The 27,694-nt window shown below is 39.6% G+C and overlaps 1 protein-coding gene across 1 annotated transcript in view; it reads right to left on the bottom strand.

The window, feature by feature from the left end:
* The window catches only part of ZC2HC1B (zinc finger C2HC-type containing 1B), a 66,119-nt gene extending 38,473 nt beyond the window's left edge, over positions 1-27,646 (bottom strand). Inside the window, exons 1-4 of the mRNA XM_008006798.3 lie at positions 26,998-27,646; positions 7,351-7,412; positions 5,564-5,683; positions 4,898-5,036 (exon numbers count right to left, since the gene is read on the bottom strand). Coding sequence (XP_008004989.3) covers positions 4,898-5,036; positions 5,564-5,683; positions 7,351-7,412; positions 26,998-27,025 — 349 coding nt within the window. The 5' untranslated portion in view covers positions 27,026-27,646. The remainder of the gene's footprint in view (positions 1-4,897; positions 5,037-5,563; positions 5,684-7,350; positions 7,413-26,997) is intronic.
* Between the last annotated feature and the right edge of the window lie 48 nt (positions 27,647-27,694).

The raw sequence follows: 27,694 nt of genomic DNA, 5'->3' as shown, positions 1-27,694 counted from the left end.
TTTGAGACTGAGTTTCGCTCTTGTCACCCAGACTGGAGTGCAGTGGCACCATCTCTGCTCACTGCAACCTCTGCCTCCTGGATTCTCCTGCCTCAGCCTCCCGAGTAGCAGGGATTACAGATGCCTGCCACCACATCCAGCTAATTTTTTGTATTTTTAGTAGAGGCAGGGTTTCCCTGTGTTGAACAAGCTGGTCTTGAACTCTTGACCTCAAGTGATCCACCCGCCTCGGCCTCCCAAAGTGTTAGGATTACAGGCATGAGCCACCACACCCGGCCAGCTAGTTCTACTCAGCAAAAATAACTTCTAGGTATTTCTATTAGAATTGCATTTAATCCATAGGCTAATTTGGGTAGAACTGACATCATAACACAATCTTGAGTCTTCCAAACCAGAAAAATGGTACATCTCACCATTTAGTCTGGTCCTCTTTAATTTCTTGAAGGAATGCTATGAGATTTTCATTTTATAGATTTTTCATATATTTCATTAAATATACCCCTAAATATTTACTATTTTTTATGTTATTATAAATTTATTACATTTCTTTCTTTTCTTTCTTTTTTTTTTTTTTTTTTTTTTTTTTTTTTTTTTTTTGAGATGGAGTCTTGCTCTGTTGCCCAGGCTAAAGTGCAGTGGTACAATCTCAGCTCACTGCAACCTCTGCCTCCCAGGTCAAGTGATTCTCCTGCCTCAGCCTCCAGAGTAGCTGGGATTACAGGCACCCGCCACTGCACCTGGCTAATTTTTGTATTTTTTTAAAGTAGAGACGGGGTTTCGCCATCTTGGCCAGGCTGGTCTCGAACTCCTGACCTTGTGATCCACCCGCCTCGGTCTCCCAAAGTGCTGGAATTACAGGTATGAGCTGCCACGCCCAGCCTTAAATTTCATTGTTTAATTGTTTATGTCTAGTATATAGAACTACAACTCACCTATGTATACCTTATATCCTGAAACATTGTTAAATTCACTTTAATTCCAGTGGCTTTTTTGTAGTTCCCTAGACTTTTCTATATATACTCATTCATGATTATGTTGTCTGTGAATAAAGATAGTTTTACATCTTCTTCCCCAATTTACATGCTTTTACATATAAATATAATATGTTAATTGATTTTTTTTGCCTTATTACACTGAGCATTATCAATAGTACAGTGTTGAATAGAAGTAGTCAGAATGAACATCCTTGTTTTTTTCCTGATCTCAGTGAGAAAGTGTTCAGTTTTTCACTATTAAGTGTGATGTTAGCTGCAGATTTCTCAAGGATGACCTTCATGAAGGAAGTTCCTTCCTAATTCTACCTTGCTGAGAAGTTTGGTTTTTTGTTTTTTTGGTTTTTTGGGTTTTTTTTTTTTGTATTGTTTTTAATGTGTAAGGAGTTACACTTTGTGGAAGGCTTTCTCTCTATTGAGATGATCATATGCTTTTAAAAATATTTTGCTAATTTAATGAATTATGTCATTTTCTTCTTTTGACTTAATTTAGGTCTCATTTGTTCTTTTCCTAATCTTTTAAAGAGAAAGTTTAAGATAATTGAAGTAAACTTTTTCTCTTTTCTATTACAAACATTTAAAGCTATAAAATTCCTTCTAAGAATTAATTAAGCTGCATCCCACAAAGTTAGATGTTTTCATTATCACTCAGTTAAAAATACTTTCTAATTTATCTTGTGATTTCTTCTTAGATCCATAGGTTTAGGAATGACTTGTTGATTTCCAAATAGTCAAGATATATTTTGTCATACATTTCTAATTTAATTCCATTCTGATCCAAGAATATATTATGTATGATGTCAATTCTAAATTTGAGACCTACTTTGTGGTCCTGTATATGGTCTCTCTTGGGTGACTGTTTTATGTATACTTGAAAACACTGTGTCTTCTGCTGTGGCTATGTGTCATAGGATAAGTATAAATGTCAATTAGGTCAAATTGGTTACTGTTGCTCAACTCTTCTATATCTTTACTGATTTTTTCTATCAGTTACTAAGAGAGGAGTGATAAAATCTCCAAATATAATTGTGAATCTGTCTACTTCTCCTTCCAGTTTTGTCAGTTTTTGTTTCACATTCTTAGAAGCTGTTACTAGGCATATAAACATTTAAAACTGAAAGATCTTCTTGATGTATTTATCTTTTGAATCATCATCTGTTAATACTTGCCCTGCAGTTAACTTTGTGCTATATTAATACAGTCATTCCAGTTTTATGATTATTGTCTGCATGTATATCTTTTCCCATGCTCTTAACTTACTTGTGTCTTTATATCAATGTGTTTTTCTTATAGAAAACTTATAGTTGGGTCTTGCTTTACTATTCAGTTTGACAATTTCTGTCTTTTATCTGGAGTCTGTAGGCCATTAATATGCAATTATGCATATGGTTACGTTTAAGTCTACCATCTTGTTATTTGTCTTTATCCCACCTGCTCTTTGTGCCTTTTTCCCCCTTCGGATTGAACTTTTTTACAATTTTATCTCTACTCCATGTATTGTCTTATTAACTAAATTGCAGTATTTTTTAGTGGTTACTCTAGAGCTTACAATAGGTATCTTTACCATACAATAGTCTACCTTTAAATGACACTATACCTATTCATGTATAATGTAAGAACCTTACAATATATGTCCATTTTCCTCACTCAACCATGTGCTATTGTTTTCATACATTTCGCTTCCATGTTATAATGCCCATTATATGCTATTATTTATGCTTCAAAAAGTAAGTCATAACCCATAACTGATATTATCCTCAATGGAAAACACAAGACAAGGATGTCTACTTTGGCAACTCCTATTCAATATAGACTAAAAGTTCTAGCCAGAGGATTTAGGTTCGAAAAAGAAATAAAAGACATATCAATTGGGAAGGGAGAAGTAAAATTATCTCTGTTTCAGGTGACATAATCTTATTGTATAAAATCCTATAGATCCCACAAAAACACTATCATAAATAATATTATAAATGAATTCAGCACAAGTTACAGGATACAAAGTCAACATACAATGATCTGTTACATTTTCATACACTAAAAATGAACAATCTGAAAAGAAAGTTAAAAATTCCATTTATAATAATGTCAAAATGAATAAAATACTTAGAAATAAATTTAACCAATGAGGTAAAAGACTTGTCCATTGAAAACTACAATATTTTGCTAAAAGAAATTAAAGAAGATGTAAATAATAGAAAGACATCCCATGTTCATGGATTGGAAAACTTAATATTATTAAGATGACAATACTACCCAAAACATTCTATATATTCAATTCAATTCCTAACAAAATTTCATTATAATATTTTTCCAGAAACAGAACAAAAATCCTAAAATTCATATGGAATCTCAAAGAACCTTAAATAGTAAAAACAATCTCGAGTGTATTTTGCAGAACTCAAAGTTCCTTGTGTCAAAATTACTAGAATGCTACAGTAATCAAAACATTTTGGTACTGGCATAAAGACAGACATATAGACCAATGGAATAGAACAGAGAGCCCAGAAATAAATCCTCAAACATATGATTGAGTGACTTTTGATAATGGTGCCAAAATTATTCAATGGGGAAGAAAAGTCTTTTTAACAAGTGGTGCTGAGATAACTGGATATCCACATGCAAAAAATGATGTTGGAAACTTATATCACACACGAAAATAGACTTAAAATAGATTTAAAAAAATCTAAACATAAGAGCTAAAACCAAAAGAAGAAATCATGGGCAAGCTTCATGATGTAGATTTGGTGATTAATTTCTGGATATGACATCAAAATCACAGGCAACAAAAGAAAAAACAGATACATTGGACATCATCAAAACAAAAAACTTTTGCGTATTAAAGGCCATTATCAAGAGAGAGAGAAAAAACCGTCCACAGAATTGGAGACAATATTTACAAGTCATATATTGTATCTGATGAGATTAATATTGATATATTAATAATCTTATATTAATATTTATGTTAATCTCATTGAGATTTTAGCCCTAACTTCCAGTTTACAGAAAGATGAGATAGAGGAAAAAGTTTACCAATATGACTAAATAAGTGGAGAAATACAGAACATGAGACATTGTAAAAGATAAATAGCCTGGTAGGGATGTTGTTCAAGATTTAATAAAGACTGAAGAGATAACAAAAGGTAATATGTAAACTGTGATTGGATCCTGGATTGTGGCTGAATATGGGTGAGAAGAGAGCTTTAAAAAACATTCTTAAAGTAATTGGGAAAACATATTAATATATATCAAGTGTGATAATAGTATTGAGATTATGCAGGAAAATGAACTTAAGAGATACACACTAAAATAGCTAAAGATAAAGTATTGATGATGCTTGGAACTTACTTTTAAATAGTTCTGCCAAAGATAAAAAAGAGAAACGGAGAAATTATGGCAACAACATCAACAATTGCCAAGTTTCAGTGGAAGGCATGTGTACTATTCCTTCCTCTTTTCTACAGATTTTTAAATTTTCAAATAAAATATTTCCAGTAAAAAAAAAAAAAGCTGTGGACCACTAAATTGTACAGCTTCAAATGGTTAAAATGCTAAATTTCATATTTTGGGAATTTTACCCGGGAAAAGAAAAAGAGCTGTGGGTATCTGACATGACGGCGCTGTCGCAGAGTTGGTTAGCTTGCTCTGCATAGCTCCATGCCTATCAGCTAAGAGGTGTCTGGTGTCCCTTGGAGTTATTTAATACTACAGCACAGCTACACTGGTGTTCCCATGTTGAGACAGAATCTTTATGCAGAACTGAAAAAAATAGGATAAGTTTACTTTTATATAATTAATAAAATTACTTCTATGTAATTGTTATTGTCAATTTCAGAGTGCACAGAGGGCATGATGATTTGGTCAAAAGTCAAGCATAGCCTCAAAAGCAACCCAAAATGTCCACACACCTGGGTTCAAGGATGGAGGGGGTGGAGGTGGGAGGGGTCGGCCTTCTTTAATGGCTAGCGTACACTGCTTTGCTGATCGGATTGTGTTAATAAAGTCTTCATGTTGTTGTCTCCAGTTAGACTTCCTCACAGGTGGAGACTGTAAAAAATAAAACCAACAAATAATACCCTAGACTATATACCTCTCCATTACAATTTTGTTTAAAGCTGGAATTTGAATTCACAGGAAACAGAACTGTGAAAATTGGAGAAAAGGAGAGTTTCTTTTTCAAAAGTACTCCTTAAAGAGGTTTGGAAAATACAGTAATATAATTTGCAGGCCACAATAGTGAGGGAAAACACAAAAGAAAATTCAGAAAAATAAAGAAACTATAAAACTTTAAAGAAAGACAAATATAAGATTAAAAGTGACTTTCTTCTCAAGTTAATTGCTAGATTTAAAGCCACTCTAACGAAAACATAAACAAGATTATTTTTTGCTACATCTGGAAAATATCTGAAGTATATTTGGAAATCTAAGTGAGCAAGATTATAAAGAAAACAGTAAAGGTGGATTACAGTTACATTACTGCATTATCAAGCAAAAATGAAACCAGAAGTCCCAGAAATAGGCCTTAGAGTCCCACAGAATATAATAACAAACAATAAAGAAGATATCAGGAGTACCTTGGATTGTGGAGTCTTCTTCACAGTAGGAATGTCGGTGCCCTGTAATCTTTGCTTCAAAGAATTGAAAGGTTTACGCTTTCTGTTGAAGAGTTTTTTACATATTGGTCCATGCCTTTCCTAGAAAATGAAGGGTAGGGATTGGAATTTCTAAAGTGCACAATCAGTTTTTAATGCCTAGGCATTCCTAGACAGCCCCTACTCCAGGGACGATGTTTGCTCCTCAGAGCCTAGTTCATTCTCTAACAGGTCACAGCAGAGCGAATCCATCTGACTCTTCTCATCCATGTTACATATAACTAGATACTGTGTTTGAGCAAAGACAATAAAATGCCTTTATAGCTAAAAGACTTACTTCAAATTTGGGTTTATATATTTAACTCAAATGTGGGCAGTATACTTTTTACTCCAACCAGTAATCCTTCAAGTATTCAACATTTCTGATACAAAAACTGAGAAGGTAACACGCAGAGCTTTGCCTGTGTACCATCTGTATAAAGTATGCTACTGTACCACTATGGCACCTTTGCCCTCTCCCTTGGTGGATGTGTGACACGTAATAGTTGTCATTGACACAGTAGCTTTGTAAGACCCCACAAAATACAAGCTCTATAAAAATCACTGCACTGGCTAAGAACAAGCCATGCATTTTAAGCTAAAGGAGAGAGAAAGATCAAATCATTTGATCAATGCCCTCCATAGCTTAGAAATAGGCTTAGGAAATGAAACTCAAAAGTATTCAAGATGTACTTGACATTTAGAGTTCCCTCCGCAAATGGAACCTCCCAGGTCTCAAACTGATTCTCGGCCGGGGGTGCGGCTCCAGGCTGGCAAAGGCAGTGACACACACTGGTGGGCTACAGGGCCACAACCAGCTCCGCAAGCTCTCCTTCTAGTTTCAGGAAGCTCTAACCACAGTTAACTAAAAGACAGCTGTTTCATTTTTTAAATTCCCCAGAAAAATAAAACCTACAACCTCATTTTATAGTCTTTTGTCCCAAATGTAGTCAGGCTTACAGTTCACATCCTTTAAGTTCAAGATAAGTCTCCTTTATCTAAAATGTCCCAACTTACAGCTGTATTATCATCTTAGATTTTCTTTTTGAAAAAAAATCATCTTTCTTGGGAACCCCTTTATAATATTGGGGCATGTCATCTATTTGATTCCCTAATTTTGAAATAAATCAAGCTTTTATTCAACTTTATAGTCATCAATCAGGGGACCTGACATGTCATTAGCTTGAATCTGGACAATTAGATCTGGGAACAGGCCTTACATCCACGTATCATTTTGTTCAAATGATATAAAAACCCTGAAATTGGAAGGTTCTGTATACGTGGCAAAGCAGAAAACAGGAAGGTTAAAGGACTTGTCAGGATTAGTGACAAATTTGCAGCTAAAAGCCAAGTTTCCAGATGTCTAAAATTCAATGCTCATTCCTCTTGACTAGCTAATTTCCCTGGTGCTTTGGCCTTGAAATTTGAATTTTTGATGCTTAAAGAAAAGGCGGAAGAGCCAAAACCTCTTGAGGGATCATTGACGATGCCAAGAGACTTCCATCTGGCATCATTTCAGGAGGACCATGTTCAACAGGGTCGCTTTTGAGTGAGGCAGCATCAATCTGCCTCAGTGTTCTCTGGGCCCACCAGCCATAGGTTATGTACTTCTCCTCTTCCCTTGCTTCGCCTCCACATCTGTCTTTAATCTTTGCACTGCCGCCTCCTCATTGACTTGACAGTTCATTTAAGTCCAATGAAACACATCTACAAAACGTCTTTATGTTTACCAGAACATCTGCTGCAAAGCGTCTTCCACAGACTTCACAGGGAAATAACTCCTGATTGCCATCTGTGTAAAATTCAAGAGCACATTATGTTAGTTTCATGGAATTGCCTGGCCAAGAAGAAATGACTGACTGGAGGTGACCTCAATAGCTTGATATCCTCACTCTCTTTTCCCTCCCCACCAACTGCTTCTTCCCCTTGTGAAGACCCTGTGTAAACTCACCTGTGTTTTCCTTTCCTGATATAAACTCATATCACTAAACAAGTAAATTCCATATCTTCAGGCAACCAGAGTATAATTATTTGATTTAATATTTAATATATTCTTAAATGAAGTGCTTGATAACTTTGCTTGAGACATAAGCAAAAAATACCTTAGTATAAGGTCAGTCATAAATAATCCAGTGGTAACATCCTTGGGATTCCTACTAGAAGGTAAGTTCTGTGAAGGCTGAGAATGTGCCTATTTTATGCCCAATGCCTCCAAGTACTTGACCCATAGTAAGGTACTCAATAATTATTGATTGAATGCATGGGCCAAGCAAGAATTGAATTTGTAACATAGAAACAGTCATTCATTCGATAAATAGATATTGGCTATATGCAATTCTGTGGAAATATTGGGAGAAATCATGCATGGGACCAGTGTAGAAAAAAGTATGCAGATAAATGAATGACATTAGAAAAGTATCATGAGAAAAACAAAATATTATGAAATTCTGAAAAAGGGTTTTTTGTATTACTTCCTTTTGGTTCATCAGGAGTCAAATTTGTAAACATTTAAAAAGCACTTTGATCAAAGCTGTGATCTCTTAGGTTAATAAAAACAGCAGTTTGAGGTCTGAGCATAGACTTTATAGTAGACCAATCATCTGGGCTTTACTCTACATGCAAGGAAAGTAACAAGGGACATTAAGTTGGAAGAACAGAACTGTGGAAGGCTGATGTGAGAAAGGCAAGGAAGGGCAAATGGATTGCGAGTATAGTGGGAGAAAAGCGGAGTTTAGGGAAAAAGCTGCAGGTGGGTCAGGTGTGGGGGCTCACGCCTGTAATCCCAACACTATGGGAGGCTGAAGCAGGAGGATTGCTTGAGCCTAGGGATTTGAGACCAGCTTGGGCAACATGGGGAGATTGTGTCTCTACACAAAATAAAAAATTAGTGGGGCTTGGTGGCTCACACTTGTGGTCCCAGTTACTCAGGAGGCTGAGGTGAGGATCACTTGAGCCCAGGAGGCAGAGGTTGCAGTGAGCCATGATCATAACACTGCACTCCAGCCTAGGAGACAGAGCAAGACCCTGTCTCTCCCACATACACACAAAAAAGCTGAAGGTGGAGGCCTGAAATAGAAAAGAAAGAGGAGATGAATGATTCTGTATCAAAGAGTCAACAGCATAATTAGATTTGTGGGGGGTAGGAGGTGGCAAAGAGAGAAGAATGCTTGAGGATTGTTCTACGTTTAGAGGCAGAAGGACTGAGAAGATGCTGGGGTGTGGGATAGAAACAGGAAACTTGAAAAGAAGGGCCATCTTAGGAAGAAAAATTACCTCAGCTTTGGAAACACTGAGTTGAAATAGAGTTGTCCAGCCAGCAGGATGGAAATGAGGGAGGTCAGGGTTAGAGACACAGATGTAGGCTTTGAGAAATGAAGTAAAGGCATGATATTGCCAGGGAAGAAGTCATGGAAAGAGAAGTGCAGAGATGATCCTTAGGGAAACTTATATTTAGGGCCAAGAAAATGATGATGATAAGCCAGGAGGAGAAACAGGAGAGAACAGGGTCATGGAAACCAGGGAAGACAGTTTGAAAAAGGAAGCCCTAGTTAACAGGAAGCAGATGGGTAGCCTGCTACAGACATTGTTGATTTAAATGATTTCTTCTCACATCTGCTAATTGGTATTGTGTTTTCAACACAGGTCATCCATCACAGCACACAGAAATACCTCTTGCCTCCCTGTTCTTTTGGTGCAGTTTGTAAAACTTCATCTAAATATATATAAATGTATATAAAATATGTATACACATTTTTAAGCAAGGGTACCACAACCTGAAACTACTCATCTTGATTATAAAACTACTGCCGCTCTTTCTAAAACACTAGTGAAGGATAATCTATTTTTATGAATATTACAGTAACATTCGTGTGGTGCTTTACTATGTTATCTCATGTGATCCTCACAGTGACCCTATGAGACAGGGTTAGTACTATTTTTATTTTACAAATGAGCAAAAGGAGTCTCAAGTAGGTAACTTCTCTATGACTGTAGGTAGTAAGTGGTAATACTGGGACTTGAATTTGAGTCTCTTTCCAAGTATTAAGACTATTAATTCAACCATCACCACAACTAGAGAGATGTTAGTACTCACCTGCAAAGCAACTAGAAGTCCCTAGAGGATCAATGACCTTTGGTTGAAATCAGTGAGTTCAATGAGTTTAAAATATTGACAGAATCAAATGATATGATTCAATTCAATACTTGGATACAGATGGACCACCACATTCTGAACCACATTCAACTCAGAAGCTTGAGTATAAGGAAGGAAGGGAACACTTAGCTAGCCAGCTGAATCAAACATGGAGATCAATGAAGTCTGCAGTGTTTGTTTTGTATATTGAATCACATGGAATAGGTGATTGCTAGAACATTAAAAGAACCTTTTGAAACTCCCAAAATGCCTTTCAATAGGTGAATGGTGAGCCTGGAATACTGCTCAGCAATAAAAATGCGTTTTGTTTTTTGTTTTTTGTTTTTGAGACAGGACCTCGGTCTTTTGCCCAGGCTAGGGTACAGTGGGACAATCACGGCTAATTACAGCCTCTACCTTCTGGACTCAAGCAATCCTCTCACCTCAGCTTCTTGAGTGGCTGGGACAACAGGCATGTGCCACCACACCCAGCTAGCTTTTTTTATTTTTTGTAGAGATGGGGTCTCACTATATTGCTGAGACTGGTCTCGAACTCTTGGGTTCCAGCAGTCCTCCCATCTTGGCCTCCCAAAGTATTGGGATTGCAGGTGTAAGCCACTGTGCCCAGCTGAAAAAGAACACCACTGATACATGCAACAACCTGGACGGATTTCAATATTAGGTGAAACGAGCCCATCTTCAAAGGTCACATACTGTGTGATTTCACCTGCATAACTTATTAAAAAATAACAAAATTAGAGAAATAGGACACAGATTAGAGACTTTAAAAGGATAAAGATGATTGGGAGTGAGGTGGAAGGTGATTGTGACTCTATGAGGTTAGAATGAGGGAGATCTCTGTATAATGAAATAATTCTGTATCTTCATTGTGAGGTGGTTTTGCATGTTATTAAATTGTGCAGACTGTGAACACACCTTGTACTAATGTCAGTTTCCTGGTTTTGATATTGTACTATAGTTATTTAAGATGTAACTTGGGGAAAACTGGGTAAATGGCATCCAGCATCTATCTCTGTGTGCTGTTTTGTAACATTTTGTAAAACTATAATTATGTCAAAATTAAAAGTTTAAAAATAATATCTAGGGGTCAGCAAACTGTAGCCAGTGGACCAAATCTGAGCCTTATTTTTTTTTCATAAATAAAGTTTTATGGGAACACAGCCATGCTCATTTGTATACATAGTATTTATTGCTGCTTTCCGGCTCCAAGAGCAGATTTTAATACTTTTAATGAAGGCCATATGACCTGCAAAGCCAAAAATTATACTACTTGGCCTCTGACAGAAATAAGTTGCCAAAAATTGCTGAACCATTTTTATATTAATTTAAAGGGATTTGTTGGAGAATAACATGGAAAAATATTAATGAAACATTTTTATTCATATATTTACTAATAAAGACTGGAAGGGCACACACAGAGTAATTACTTTGGGTATGAATAAAGATGAATATTACTTTTAGTTTTTCTGTATTTCCAAACTTTTAATGAGAATTATGCATTACTGTTTTAAAAATCAGAACAAATGAGTGCTTTTAAAAAAATAAAAAAGAACCCCTTTGGTAGAAGATGTTCTAAAACAATGAGTATCACCTCAGCAATTTCTTTTCCTGTCTACCTGGAATCATACTTGGTAAACTATCATAGTGGCTATTATTTTTAAACATTGGTTTGTAATCTTTGAAAATATTAAAAATGAGTAACAGAAAGTAATCTGGGAGTGATAAAGCTTTGTTTAACACATCAAAAATAAAACATAGGCCAGGAATGGTGGCTCACACCTATAATCCCAGCATTTTGGGAGGCTGAAGCGAGAGGGTTGCTTGAGCTCAGGAGTTCAATACCAGCCTGGGAAACACAGTGAGACCCTCATCGCTACAAAAATATTTAAAAATTAGCCAGGCATGGTAGCATGCACTTGTGGTCCCAGCTACTCAGGAGGCTGAGGCCAAAGAAGAATTGCTTGAGTCCAGGAGGCTAAGGTTGCAGTGAGCCATGATTGATTGTGCCTGGGCAACAGAGCTAGACCCTATCTCAAAACAAAACAAAACAAAAAATCAGGGACAACATGAGCAGGAAAAAAAAAATAAAAACAAAAACAAACAAACATTACAAAGAAGCATGGAGAGAATTAGGGTTAGATTAAAACTGAAAAAGTTTTACTTCTGACCAGATATTCCCTTTCTTGAGCTGGAAGTTAAGAGTGCTTTGTAGAGAACTAAGCTGTCCACATTTTCTTAAAGGAACATGGTAGAGAAGAAAAAGGAAGACACTTTCTCATTCAGATGCCTGCAAATCACAGAATTCTTAAGTTCTTTGCAGTCCAGAACATGCAAATATTTAGCAATATCAACATCTTCCAAGGCCCTATGGCAAGGGGGTGGAATAATGGCCTCAACTTATCAATAAAATTTATCTCAGGAACATGAGTCATGAGACAAGAAAAAGAATTAAGACTCAGTTAGGATAGCAGATTCTATCTAATTTAGAGCTTCCCATCTAATTTTGCTTTTTCCCTAAACCCCAACAAAGCTATAGTAAAGGGACAAAGGGACATAGAAACATAGGACAGGCAGGAAAGAAAACAAGAAACCTAAATTTGGAAAGCTAATAGACATTGTAACTGACTTGGAGGACTTAAAGCAACACCAAACTCTACTTCCCAAACTAACAGTAAGGGAGAACTGAGAACGATCCAGATGCACCCTACAGACTCTTAAAAGTCACAGGAACTCCTGGACAGCATGTACCTCTACAACTGGGGCAGGCGAATGAGGAGGAAGAGACTGTCAAAATATGGAGGACCAAGGGGAAAGCTCTTTGAAAGAAGTTAAGATTCCTAGATCATGCCCCGCCCCCTACCCCAGCCCCACACCGCAACTCTCCTGCTCCTTGGATACATGCCCTTCCCCATCTCTAGGTGATTCTGCTTTCTGGAAAGGTAAAAATAAGCAGTCTGTGCATTAGTCAATATGAGGCACGTCTGAAGGTATGAATACTACAGCAAAAAAAGGTAGGTATAGATACAGACATACATACAGTCAATTCTCATTATTTTTGGTAGTTAAGTTCTATAAAGTCACTGTGAGCACTGAATTAGCAAATACTGAACTGTGGCTACTAGGGGAAATACAGAGTTAGGTTTCTGTGAGTCTCTGGTCACAACATTTTTGTTAATGGATCAATACAAAAACCTTATTTTATGTGTATTTCTGTTTAAAGACACCTTCTTTATAGTGTTGATTCAGTAATGTTGAACTCATGCCAACAGCACTGTAACTCATGCCTGAATGTTTACCTAATGCACATATTTTCTCCTTAGGGCAAATCACAGCCTTCAGCTTAGGAACACCAGACAGAACTTCAGCACTGTGCTAGGTGGCCTTTCCCCATCCCCTTCCACCTTTGAGACAAGGTCTTGCTCTGTCACCCAGGCTGGAGTACAATGGTGCGATCTTGGCGCACTGCAATCTCTGCCTCCTGGATTCAAGCAATCCTCCCACCTCAGCCTCCTGAGTAGCTGGGAGCACAGGCCCACATCACCACACCTGGCTAATTTTTTGTATTTTTGGTAGAGTTGGGGTTTCACTGTGTTGGCCAGGCTAGTCTCGAACTCCTGGCCTCAAGTGATCCTCCTGCCTCAGCCTCCCAAAGTGCTTGGATTACAGGTGTGAGCCACTAACACGGCCATTTTAAACAGTGAAATCACCAAAGAAAAAGCACAAAAATGTGGAAAATGTGGCACTAAATAGCCCATGGAAGGAACTTGAGTACATTATGAGCATTAAAACTAGAAAGTAGAGTATTACCTTGTTCAGCCTCAGCTGGGAAAATGTGCTGGATGACTCAACTTTTTTATCACTATGTGCATGTCTGCAAATGACCATAAAAGTGCCATGAGTACTGATGTTAGGGTTACAACTAAGTTTTAGCAAGTAGGTAAATTTGCAAATAGGGAATCCATGAATAACAAGAATCAGCTATATATGTATGCATGTCTATATATACACATATACGGGTACATATATACAATCTAGTGATTAATTTCATGAATAGTGATATTGAAAGCAGAGAATATTCACATGCCCATCTTCTTCTACTTGGCTTAGAGGACTCTGCTTGCCAAACCCTTGCCCTCAGGGCAAAATGTAACTTCCCTGGGAATCAAATTATTCCACTAGCAAATATGTAAAGACACTGATACTGGGAGATTCCCGAACAGCTCACTCAGACCACCCTACAATACAGCTTGGTCATGAAATACTGCTCACTTGTTCGTTATTTCCATGTTTTTCCTCTTCCAGTCTTAATGATGAACAAACAGACAGGAATTTCCAAAGATCTGAAGAATGTCTCTAGCAGGTAAGTCCAAAACAGACAAAAATAAAATAAAATAAAAAAAAATAAAGGAAAATTGTAACTCTTAGAAATTAAAAAAGTCTTTAGGAGAAAAACTCAATAGAGAGTTGAAAGATAAAATTAGGAAAATCTCCCAGAAAGTAAAGTAAAATGGCATAGAAATGGCAAAGAAACAAGCAAAGTAGAATACTGGTCCAGACGGGTCTACTCCAAATAATACTTCAAGAGAGAAAAAGGAGAAAATATGAGGAAGAGAATAAAAATATTTTTAAATTATTTCCAAAAAAGAAGGACATAAACCTCCTGTGGTGGTTAATACTGAGTGTCAACTTGATTGGATTGAAGGACGCAAAGTATTGATCATGGGTGTGCCTGTGAGGGTGTTGCCAAGGGAGATTAACACTTGAGTCATTGGGCTGGGAAAGGCAGACCCACTGTCAGTCTGGGTGGGCACAATCTAGTCAGCTGCCAGCAAGGCTAGAATATAAAGCAGGAAGAAAAATATGAAAAAACTAGACTGGCCTAACCTCCTAGCCTACATCTTTCTCCCGTGCTGGATACTTCCTGCCCTTGAACATCAGACTCCAAGTTCTTCAGTTTTGGGACTCAGACTGGCTCTCCTTTCTCCTCAGCTTGCAGACGGCCTATTGTAGGACCTTGTGATCATGTGAGTTAATACTTAATAAATTTCCCTTTATATACATTTCCTATTAGTTCGGTCTCTCTAGAGAACCCTGACTAATACAGATTTTTGTACCAGGAGTTCTAGAAGAACAGAATATTAAGAATGGAGTTCTTTCATCGGTTTCGGGGTTTCTGGAGTTGGCTGCTTAATATAATTAGACCCAAAAATGCTAAGGACTCTACTTCTAATAGTATGGAGAACACTGATAGTCCTTGGCATGAACTGTTTAGAGAGTTATAATAATAATAATGCATTTGACACACCTGATTCATTGCTCGTGAGAGGCAAGGAGTTTAGTGACTCTATACGTAATACCTTTGACCATATGTGGAGAACCAAGGAACATAATGAAGCTGGTTAGTTGCTCCTAAGTTCAGTGGACAAAGTGATGAAAGAAAATGATGAATTCAGGGATTTTTAACTCCCAGCTTCAGAAGCAGATACTTAGCCTCAAATCTGCTAAGATTGCCCAGAGTGACAGTCTTATCTCCTTTAGAGAAAGAGCTGAAATTATGGAAAAACAGATACAAGCTCTTATGCAAGTGGCTGAGCTGCAATGAAAGGTGCATGCACAGCCTCACCAGGTGTCTGCTGTTAAAGTGAGGTCATTGGTTGGAAAAGAATGAGACCCTGCAACTTTGAATGGGGACATGTGGGAGTACCCTGATGAAGCTGGGGACACTGAGTTTGTAAACTCTGATGGACCTTTTTTGCCAGAAGAAACAGCTTCCCCATCCCCAGTAGTGGCAACATCCCTTCCCTGACCCATGCTGCCATCAGCCTTTCCACCTTTGTCTGAAGAGATAAACCCTGCACTGCCTGAGGCAACAGTTATGGCCTCCCCCAAGGCAGTTGCCAGGCAAGATAATGTTGATTCTCCTCAGAAACCACCCCCAACACCTCTGTTTGCTTCTAGATCTATAAATAGACAAAAGTCTCGGCGGGCCCTAGAAGTGAGGTTGAGAATGTGACCCATGAGAGGTGTGATACACTCAAAAAGAACTGTTTTCTAACTTACATAAACAGAAATCTGGAGAACAGGCATGGGAATGGATATTAAGGGTGTGGGATAATAGTGGAAGGAACATAGAGTTGGATCAGGCTGAATTTATAGATTGGGGGACACTAAATAGAGACTCTGCATTTAATGTTGCAGATCAGGGAGTTTTAAAAAAATCTAACAGTTTATTTGCTTGGTTAGCTGAAATACGGATTAAAAGATGGCCCACTGTGAGCAAGCTGGAAATGCCTGATCTCCCTTGGTTTAATGTAGAAGAAGGGACCCAAAGACTTAGGGATGGTGGGGTGGATTAGTCACTTTAGACTTACTCATCCCATCCAGGAGGGTCCAGAAAATATACCTTTGACCAATGCCTTGTGAAACAGATTTGAGAGGGCAGCACCTGCATCTTTGAAGAGTCTTGTAATTGCCCTTTTCTATATGTCAGATCTCACAGTGGGATACACAGTCACCCAACTACAAAATTTAAATACAATGGGAATAGGCCAGGTGCAGTGGTGGCTCATGCCTGTAATCCCAGCACTCTGGAAAGCTGAGGTGGGCAGATCACTTAAGGTCAGGAGTTCAAGACAACCCTGGCAAACATGATGAAATCCAATCTCTACTAAAAATACAAAAATTAGCTGGGTGTGGTGCTGGGCACCTGCAGTCCCACATACTCAGGAGGCTGAGGCAGGGAATCCTTTGAACCTGGGAGGTGGAGGTTGCAGTGAGCCAAGATTATGTCACTGCACTGCAGTCTGGGTAACAGAAAGATACTTCATCTCAAAAACAAAAAAATAAATAAAAGAATAAATAAATAAATTGATATGATTTGTCTGTGTCCCCAGCAAACTCTGAATGTGAATTTTATCTCTCAGAATTCCCACATGTTGTGGGAGGGACCCAGGGGAAGGTAATTGAATCATGGGGGCTGGTCTTTCCCATGCTATTCTCCTCATAGTGAATGAGTTTCACGAGATCTGATGGATTTTTCAGGGGTTCCCACTTTTGCTTCTTTCTCATTTTCTCTTGCTGCCAACATGTAAGAAGTGCCTTTCACCTCCTGCCATGATTCTGAGTCCTCCCCAGCCATGTGGTACTGTAAGTCCAATTAAACCTCTTTTTCTTCCCAGTCTCAGGTATGTCTTTATCAGTATTGTGAAAACAGACTAATACAGTGAATTGGTACCAGTAGAGTGGGGTGTTGCTGAAAAGATACCCAAAAATGTGAAAGTGACTTTGGAACTGGATAACAGGCAGAGGTTGGAACAGTCTGGAGGGCTCAGAAGAAGACGGGAAGATGTGGGAAAGCTTGGAACCTCCTAGAGACTTGTTGAATGGCTTTGACAAAAATGCTGATAGTGATATGAACAATAAGGTCCAGGTTGAGGTGGTCTCAGATGGAGATGAGGAACTTGTTGGGAACTGGAGAAAAGGTGACTCTTGTTATGTTTTATCAAAGAGACTGGTGGCATTTTGCCCTGTCCTAGAGATTTGTGGAAATTTGAACTTGAGAGAGATGATTTAGGGTATCTGGCGGAAGAAATTTCCAAGTAGCAAAGCATCAAAAGGTTACTTGGATGCTGTTAAAAGCATTCCATTTTAAAAGGGAAACAACATAAAAGTTCAGAAAATCTGCAACTTGATGATGCAGTAGAAAAGAAAAACCCATTTTTTTAAGAAGAAATTCAAGCTGGCTGCAGAAATTTGCATAAGTAGCAAGGAGTCTAATATTAATCCCCAAAACCATGGAAAAAATGTCTCTAGGCCATGTCGGAGACCTTCACAGCAGCCCCTCCCATCCATCGCAGGTCCAGAGGTCTAGGAGGAAAATGTGGTTTTATGGGGCAGGGCCCAGGGTCCCCACGTACAGTCTAGGGACTTGGTGCCCTGTGTTCTAGCCACTCCAGCTGTGGCTGATTGGTGCCAATGTACAGCTCAGGCTGTAGCTTCAGAGGGTAGAAGCCCCAAGCCTTGGCAGCTTCCACATGGTGTTGAGCCTACGAGTGCACAGAAGTCAAAAACTGAGGTTTGGGAACGTCCCCCTAGATTTCAGAAGATGTATGGAAACACCTGGATGCCCAGGCAAAGGTTTGCTGCAGGGGCGGGGCACTCATGGAGAACCTCTGCTAGGGCAGTGAGGAAGGGATATCTGGGGTTGGAATCCCCACACAGAGTCCCTACTGGGGCACTGCCTAGTGGAGCTGTGAGAAGAGGGCCACCGTCCTCCAGACCCCAGAATGGTAGATCCACTGACAGTTTGAACTGTGTGGCTCGAAAAGCCACCGACACTCAACACCAGCCCATGAAAACAGGCAGGACGGAGGCTGTACCCTGCAAAGCCACAGAGGCAGAGCTGCCCAAGACCATGGGAACCCACTTCTTGCATCAGCATGACCTGGATGTGAGACATGGAGTCAAAGGAGATCATTTTGGAACGTTAAAATTTGACTGCCCTGCTGGATTTCACATTTGCTTGGGCCCTGTAACCCCTTTTTTTTGGGCAGTTTCTCCCATTTGAAATGGCTGTATTTACCCAATACCTGTACCCCCATTTTATCTAGGAGTATCTAGCTTGCTTTTGATTTTTACAGCTCATAGGTGGAAGGGACTTGCCTTGTTTCAGATGAGACTTTGGACTGTGGACTTTTGGGTTAATGCTGAAATGAGTTAAGACTTTGGGAGACGGTGGAGAAGGCATGATTGGTTTTGAAATGTGAGGACATGAGATTTGGAGGAGCCAGGAGCAGAATGATATGGTTTGGTTGTGTCCCTACCCAAATCTCCACTTGAATTTTATCTCCCAGAATTCCTATGTGTTGTGGGAGGGACCCAGAGGAAGATAACTAAGTGCAGTCCGGTCTTTCCCATGCTATTCTCGTGATAGTGAATGAGTCTCATGAGATCTGATGTGTTTATCAGGGATTCCACTTTTACTTCTTCCTCAGTTTCTCTTGCTGCCACCATGTAAGTAATGTATTTTGCTTCTGCCATGATTCTGAGGCCTCCCCAGCCATGTGGAACTGTAAGTCTGATTAAACTTCTTATTCTTCCCAGTCTCAGGTATGTCTTTATCAGCAGCATGAAAACAGACTAATACATAAATTTTAAAAGTAAGAAATAAATACAGTGGGAATATTTGGATCCCAAGGTGGCAGGGGTCAAGTGGCAGCACTCAGCCATCAAAGGCAAGGTGCACGTAGCTACTGTAATGGAGTACAGAGGCAAAGTGGCAACAATCAGAATAGTCTGACTCATATAGTGCTCTGGGACTGACTAATCACAGTGTTTCTAGAAGTGAAATTGATACGAAGTCTACTGCATTTTTACTTAATTTATATAAGCAGAAAACTTCTAGGTCGAATGAACAAAAGACCAATCTGAATTATAAAAACAGAGAATCATGGCCCCTTAATTTCCAGACTTGAGCCAGTTTACAGACCCAGAGCTGCTTGAATGAAGGGGAGTCCGTGTCCCCTTGAAAAAGGACTCCATTACACTACTGACAATTTATGCTGTTAATCTTTCTCCCATCCTTCCCCAAGAAGACCTCTGGCCTTCTTGGCCAGGGTAACTATGCATTGGGGAAAGGGAAATGATCAGATATTTTGGGAACTACCGAATACTGGCTCTGAGCTGATGTTGATTCCAGGGAACCCAAAACATCATTATGGTCCTCCAGTTAAAGTACGGGCTTATGGAGGTCAGGTAATAATAGAGTTTCAACTCAGGTCCGACTTACAGTGGGTCCAGTGGGTTCTCGGACCATCCGGGTCATTTCCCCAGCGCCAGAATACAAAATTGGCATAGACATACTTAGTAGCTGGCAGAAGCCCCACATTGGCTCCCTGATTGGTCGGGTGAGGATTATTATGGTGAGAAAGGCCAAATGGAAGCCACTAGCGCTGTCTTTACCTAGAAAAATAGTAAATCAAAAACAGTATCACATCCCTGGAGGGACTGTGGCGATTAGTGCCACCATTAAGGACTTGAAAGACTCAGGGGTGGTGATTCCTACCACATCCCTATTCGACTCTCCCATTTGGCCTGTGCAGAAGACAGATGGATCTGGAAGAATAACAGTGGATTATCATAAGCTTAACCAAGTGGTGACTCCAACTGCAGCTGCTGTACCAGATGTGGTTTCACTGCTTGAGCAAATTAACACATTTCTTGGTACCTGGTATGCAGCCATTGGCTTGGCAAATGCCCTTTTCTCCATTCCTGTCCATAAGGCCCACCAGAAGCAATTTGCCTTCAGCTGGCAAGGCCAGCAATATACCTTTACTGTTCTACCTCAGAGGTATATTAACTCTCTGGCTTTGTGTCACAATCTTATTCAGAGAGACTTTGCTCATTTTTTGGTTCCACAAGATATCACGCTGGTCCATTACATTGATGACATTATGCTGATTGGATCCAGTGAGCAAGAAGTAGTAAACACACAGGACTTATTGGTAAGATATTTGTGTGCCAGAGGATGGGAAATCTGATGAAAATTCAGGGAACTTCTTCCTCAATAAAATTTCTAGGGGCCCAGTGCTATGGGTCCTGTCAAGATATTCCTTCTAAGGTGAAGGGTAAGTTGCTGCATTTGGCCCCTCCTACCACCAAGAAAGAGGCACAATGTCTAGTGGGTCTATTTGGATTTTGGAGGCAACATATTTCTCATTTGGGTGTGTTAATGTGGCCCATTTATTGAGTGACCTGAAAGGCTGCCAGTTTTGAGTGGGGTCCAGAACAGGAGAAGGCTCTGCAATAGATCCAGGCTGCTGTGCAAGCTGCTCTGTCAATTGGGCCATATGACCCAGCAGATCCAATGTACTTGAGGTGTCAGTGGCAGATAGCGATGCTGTTTAGAGCCTTTGGCAGGCCCCCAAAGGTGAATCACAGCGGAGGCCTCTAGGATTTTGGAGTAAGTCTCTGCCATCTTCTGCAGATAACCACTCTCCTTTTGAGAGACAGCTCTTGGCCTGATACTGGGCTTTGGTGAAACTGAACGTCTGACTGTGGGTCATCAAGCCACCATGCAACCTGATCTGCCTATCATGAACTGTGTTTTCTGACTCATCTAGCCATAAAGTAGGCATGCACAGCAGCATTCCATCATCAAATGGAAGTGGTACATACGTGATCGGGCTCAAGCAGGTCCTAAAGGCACAAGTAAGTTACATGAGGAAGTGGCTCAAATGCCCATGGTCTCCACTCCTGCCACCCTGCCTTCTCTCCCCCAGCCTGCACCGATGCCTCATGGGGAGTTCCCTATGATCAGTTGACAGAAAAAGAGAAGACTAGAGTCTGGTTCACAGATGGTTCTGCACAATATGCAGGCACCACCCAAAAGTGGACAGCTGCCTTTCTAGGACATCCCTGAAAGCGGTGAGGGAAAATTTTCCCAGTGGGCAGAACTTTAATCAGTGCACTTGCTTGTGCACTTAGCATGAAAGGAGAAATGGTCAGATGTGTGATTATATACTGATTCATGGGCTGTTGCCAGTGGTTTGGCTGGATAGTCAGGGACTTGGAAGACGCATGCTTGGAAAATTGGTGACAAAGAAATTCAGGGAAGAGGTATGTGGATGGACCTCTCTGAGGGGTCAAAAACGGGGAAGATATTTGTATCCCATGTGAATGCTCACCAACTGGTGACCTCAGCAGAGAAGGATTTTAATAATCAAGTGGATAGGATGACCTGTTCTGTGGACACCACTCAGCCTCTTTCCCCAGCCAACCCTGTCGTCGCCCAATGGGCTCATGAACAAAGTGGCCATGGTGGCAGGAATGCAGGTTATGCATGGGCTCAGCACCATGGACTTCCACTCACCAAAGCTGACCTGACTACAGCCATTGCTGAGTGCCCAATTTTCCAGCAGCAGAGACCAACACTGAGACCTCGATATGGCACCATTTCTCAGGGTGATCAGCCAACTATCTGCTGGCAGGTTGATTATGTTGAACCTCCTCCATCATGGAAAGGGCAGAGGTTTCTCCTCACTGGAATAGACACTCACTCTGGATATGGGTTTGCCTATCCTCCATGCAATGCTTCTGCCAAGACTACCATCTGTGGACTCATAGCATGCTTTCTCCACTGTCATGGTATTCCACAAAGCATTGCCTCTGACCAAGGCACTCACTTTACAGCTAAAGAAGTGTGGCAGTGGGCTCATGCTCATGGAATTCACTGGTCTCACCATGTTCTTCATCATCCTGAAGCAGTTGGATTTATAGAACAGTGGAATGGCCTTTTGAAGTCACAATCACAACACCAACTAGGTGACAATACTTTGAAGGGCTGGGTAAAGTTCTCTAGAAGGCCATATATGCCCTACTACTCCACAACAGAGGTAAGGAAGAGTATGCATGGAATACAGGAGATTCATTAGGGTGTCTCTTAGTATTACCATGCCCTGTGATTAAGGTCAATGGGAAACTACAACAGCCCAATCCAGGCAGAACTACAAATGGCCCAGACCCTTCAGGAATGAAGGTTTGGGTCACTCCACCAGGAAAAAACCATAACCTGCTGAGGTGCTTGCTGAAGGCAAAGGGAATACAGAATGGGTAGTAGAAGAATGTAGTCATCAATATCAGCTATGACCACTTGACCAGCTGCAGAAACGAGGACTGTAATTGTCATGAGTGTTTCCTCCTTCTTTTGTTAAAACCATGTTTGTGTACGTACACACTTGTACTAAGAAGATATCTTCATTTTATTTCCTTTTTCCTTCATCATGTGACATGATTTATTGACTTCACATCACCATTTAAGTATTGTTATAGTATACTTATATACTATACTTACTATAGTATACTTACATACTATATAGTATATAGTATAGTATATAATATACTATATAGTATACTCACATATAGTGTACTTATATGTAGTATATAGTATAGTATGTAAGTATACTATATAGTATAGTAATAGTATTTGGGTTGGGGATTGGTGCATTTCTGATTGTAGGAGGGATAGTTGTATTACGTTAGGCGTAATTATGACCTCATTATCGTCTTTATTTGGAGATTACGTATGATCTCAGGAGATGGATATGGGTTCAAGTTGACAAGAGGTGGACTTGTGATGGTTAATACTGAGTGTCAACCTGATTGGATTGAAGGATGCAAAGTTATTGATCCTGGGTGTGTCTTTGAGGGTGTTGCCAAAGGAGATTAACATTTGAGTCAGTGGGCTGGGGAAGGCAGACCCATCCTTAATCTGGGTGGGCACCATCTAGTCACCTGCCAGCGTGGATCTAATCTAAAGCAGGCAGAAAAAAAAAATGTGAAAAGACTAGACTGGCCTAGCCTCCCAGCCTACATCTTTCTCCTGTGCTGGATGCTTCCTGCCCTCAAACATCAGACTCCCAAGTTCTTCAGTTTGGGCACTGTACTGGTTCTCCTTGCTCCTCAGCTTGCAGACGGCCTATTGTGGGACCTTGTGATTGTGAGTTAATACTTAATAAGTTCCCCTTTATATATAGATCTATCCTATTAGTTCTGTCCCTCTAGAGAACACTAATACACCTTCTGATTTAAAATACTCAGTAAAATGGAAGTTTCAGAATACTGAAGACATTCTACAGACTTCCACAGAAAAATTAGATACAAACAATCAGCAATCAGGATGGCTTCAGATTTCCAAAAAGCAAAATTGGAAATGGAAACTAATGGGAGAAACCCTTTAAACTTCTGAGGTAATCTACAACCAAGAATTCTATATCCAGTCAAGCTGTCAATCCAGCATAAGAGTAGAATATATTTCCAGACATCCAAGTTCCCAAAAAGTCTACATCCCCTGTACCCCATTTCATGAATTACTGGAGGATGTGATCCACAAGCATGTGAATGAGATATAGGAAAAGGCAATTATACAATGGATAGAGAAAAGAGAATTCCCAGTATGATAGTTAGGCACCACAACCAAAGAGCAACCAGTCGAGGTTTGAGGTGTGTGATTAAAGAAACAGATGTGTTGAAGGCCATCATGACTAACATATTCACTGCCTTCATAATCTCAAGAGAGTATATTCAAGGAAGTCCTGGCTCCCATTTTGTTCTACACTTGGCATGTTTGGCCACATTCTAATAAAGTGCCTGCTCTCCCTTCCATATCCTGATCTCTAGATCAGTTGGAGACACTCATTTCACCCCACAGGAAGGTTCTGCATCGATCTTGAGAGGTCAGGGTGAGTTTAGAAGCAGAAAATATAAAACAAGAATACAATCCTTTAAGCATATTTCTGCACATCCTGGATGCCAAAACTGTGACTTGTTCCCTAAAACTCACTCATCACCTTGCTCACTGACATCTAAACATGGGTTCCTGTAAACTCTAGAAGTCGAAGTCAGACCCAGGGACTGTTCACAATTCATCTTCCCTAGGAAGCTTTCATCTAATTGGTAGCAAATACTGCCCTCAAAAAGCTAGGTTTGTTTTTTTCAGTTGTTCAAAATGAAAAGGTGTTGTGTTTAGGGATACTATACAAGTAGCTTTAAAAAAGAAGGAAATACTTAATGCAGGTTGAGTATCCCTTATCCAAAATGCTTGGGACCAGAAGTGTTGCAGACTTTTTTTTTTCAGATTTTGGAACAAGATATCATGGGGATGGAACCCAAGTCTAAACACTTTATTTCAGATGTCACCTTATACACACAGCCTGAAAGTAATTTTATGCAATATTTTAAATAATTTTGTGCATGAAACAAAGCTTGTATTAAGTACTTATGCGTGGTGTTTTCTATTTGTTGTCTCACATTGGTACTCAACGTTTTGGATTTTGGATTAGAGATGTTCAACTTGTATGACAGCTGGATTACCTGAGGGCAAAGAGTGACATGAAATCAAGGATGGATTCACTGAGGACTTCTATGTTGTATTTCTTAACTTGAACAGTGGCCCTGTGTTTGCTTTAAACATTCTCCTGTAAGCTTCACAATAAAAATGCAAGGCCATTAGAATTTCTACCTTCTCTGCCCTTTAACTGGAAAAAGACTGATAAAGCATAGCAATGTCAACCCACATGAAGAAGTAACATAAAAGTATTGAAAACATAACAGTAAAGTTACAAGAGGTTAGAGTTCTTTCAACTGAGGTGACTTGATGACATCACAATGGAGGTGTAGATACAGGGCATTACAGGTAATACACACAAGCGGTAACTGCACTTTAGACACTTAGACTTGTAACAGTACAGATGGTCCTCAATTTATGATGGTTCAACTTCACAATTTTTCCATGATGGTGAGAAAGCAATATGTATTCAGTAGAAAGTGGTACAATCCTCTCTCATGATGCTGGGCGGCAGTGGCGAGCCACTGACGTGATCACGAGGGCAAACTGGTAACTACAGCGTACTGTATTGCCAGATGATTTTGCACAACTATGGGCTAATGGAAAGTATTCTGAGCAAGTTTAAGGTAGGCTAGGCTGAACTATGATATTCAGTAGGTTAAGTATAGTAAATGCATTTTTGACTTACGATGTTTTCAGCTTATGGTGGGTTTATCAGGGCATAATCCCACCATGAGTCAAGGAGCATCTGTGGTACCACAATATCCAGGTGGTTTTAACACCAGTCACAGGCAGTGCTTAAACAAAATAGGTGGGCCGGGTGTTGGTGGCTCATGCCTGAAATCCCAGCACTTTGTGAGGCTTAGGCGGACAGATCACAAGGTCAAGAGTTCGAGACCAGCCTGGCCAACATGGTGAAACCCTGTCTCTAAGAATACGAAAGTTAGCCGGGCGTGGTGGCGCACACCTGTAATCCCAGCTGCTCGGGAGGCTGAAGGAGGAGAATCATTTGAACCTGAAGTTGCAGGCTGCAGTGAGCTAAGATTGCACCACTGCACTCCAGCCTGGGTGACAGAGCAAGACTCCATCTTGGCAAAAAAAAAAAAGAAAAAACAAAAAAGGTTTAAGATACAAATTCTTCAACATTTTGCCCCCTGCCTGGGATCTCTTAGGCCTTTCTCTCCTCCCTAATCCCAGTGAGCCTAGGCCCTGCTATGGTTTTCTCCACATTTAATTCTTTTCTGAAATCTTTCCCATGTATCCATTCATCCATACACTACTTTGTGACTGTATACTGAATGCCAGGCACCGTTCCAGACCTGAGGATAAAGCAATAAATAAAACACTGTGCCTTCAGGGTTTGTCCTGCAAGAGGAGACTGAAAACCAGTTCTCTGTGTCAACAGAGGTTGTGGAGAACATAAACCAGGGAGGGCGGGTCAAGGATGCAAGGGAGGGATGCATGCAGTATTTTTAAATACGAGCTCAGGGAATAGCCTATAGTGAAGCTGACAGCTGAGCACCAACCATGAGGAAGGTCTATCTGCAGTGAGAGCACTTCCAGGGAACAGCAAGTACCAAGATTCTCATTTAAAGTGGTACTTACCACAACAGTGATAGTATCGCCAGTTACATTTCGTTGCACCTATCCTGCCTCCTCAGACCATGTGGCTCCTGAAGGCAAAAACCCTCTGATCTCTTGGGCTCCCAACATTTAACACGGAGCTTTTATGATCAGTTCCCAATCATCATTTATAGATTTTTAGACAACAAAGATATCAGAAAATTCATTTAAAGTATCATGAATTTGTTCTTCAGAATAAAATTAAAATATTTAAGTTTGGAGTATAATCTGCCTAAATCACAATATGTTTCATCAAGACTCATGGCCTAGTCTTTTTCTCTTAATTGCAAAATATATAATATATGGATTTAAACAAAGTGAAGTAAGCACCTCATAACACAGAATTTGAGTAACATGACAAAGGAACATCCAATGCCTATAAGACTCTTGCTGTTTTTGAGAATCTTCAGTTGAGACAGCTATCAAAATAAATGGCCAATCCTTTTAGTACTTACGTTCTCAATATTGACATAAACCATCATCTGACCCTTTACTTCACAGGCTGGCATTTAAATACATTCTCTCCAGTATCCTACTTCTGCAATGACAAGCTCCAGTTAAGATTTTTTTCTAGCCTATGTTGGTAGAATACCTAATGCCATCAGTTTTGACAACTCTTTAAAAATCCTACAGTACTTAGATTTAAACAGATCACACATGGTAGAACAAGCGAATACCTACCAGCTTTGGAAACGCCATAAGCAAATGATTACAGATGAAGGCAGTTTTCTAATAATTTAGATATCAAGTGCAGCTCACCTGCCAAAAATGGTTCTGCCCCAGCCATTCTGTTCCTAACTCAGAGCAACAGTGTTCACAGATTTTTACAGCTTAGTCTAGATAACAACATACTAGACAAGAACATAAACCAGGGCCACTAATCTGTTGCAAGAAGTCACAGTTTACCAAATAATCAACAACTGTGATGATGTCATTGCCTAAACCTTGAAAAAGTTTGAATCAGTTAAAACAAAAATCAACTCATCAAAAACAGGGAAAGTTTTCAACTATGTATTTTAATCAAGTATGAATGGTTCCAAGGATTAACTAATGTTGAAAAGACAAACTCTCCAGTTTAAACTGAAATAAATACATCTGATTTTGAACTAGGGACTCACTGAAGCTAAATAGGTTTTCTTATTTCCTTGACTATTCCGTTTCCTGCCTTCACTGTTCCTAAATCCCAAAAGCAAGTCATCCAGTAATATAACAGGAAATATGAATCTTAAGAACCTTAATATTCAGTTTTACCACCCTTTTGAAATAGTCCTTTGTATACAGCAAGGGAAAACTTAGCTTCCTAACAGTGGAAACTTCTCAGAAAAACTCATCTTACACTAAACAGAATAAAGTCAGCATTTCAAAATTGAGTTTAACCAGGCCACTTTTCTATTTACAGCAAATTAAACCACGTAATTCCTGAAAAGGCATGGAGAGGATTCAAAGAAATATTTGA

The sequence above is a fragment of the Chlorocebus sabaeus genome, chromosome 13 (genome assembly GCF_047675955.1).
Source record: "Chlorocebus sabaeus isolate Y175 chromosome 13, mChlSab1.0.hap1, whole genome shotgun sequence".
Classification (NCBI taxonomy): domain Eukaryota; kingdom Metazoa; phylum Chordata; class Mammalia; order Primates; family Cercopithecidae; genus Chlorocebus; species Chlorocebus sabaeus.
The sequence above is the reverse complement of the archived record's forward strand: the minus strand, read 5'-3'. Positions and strand labels throughout refer to the sequence as shown.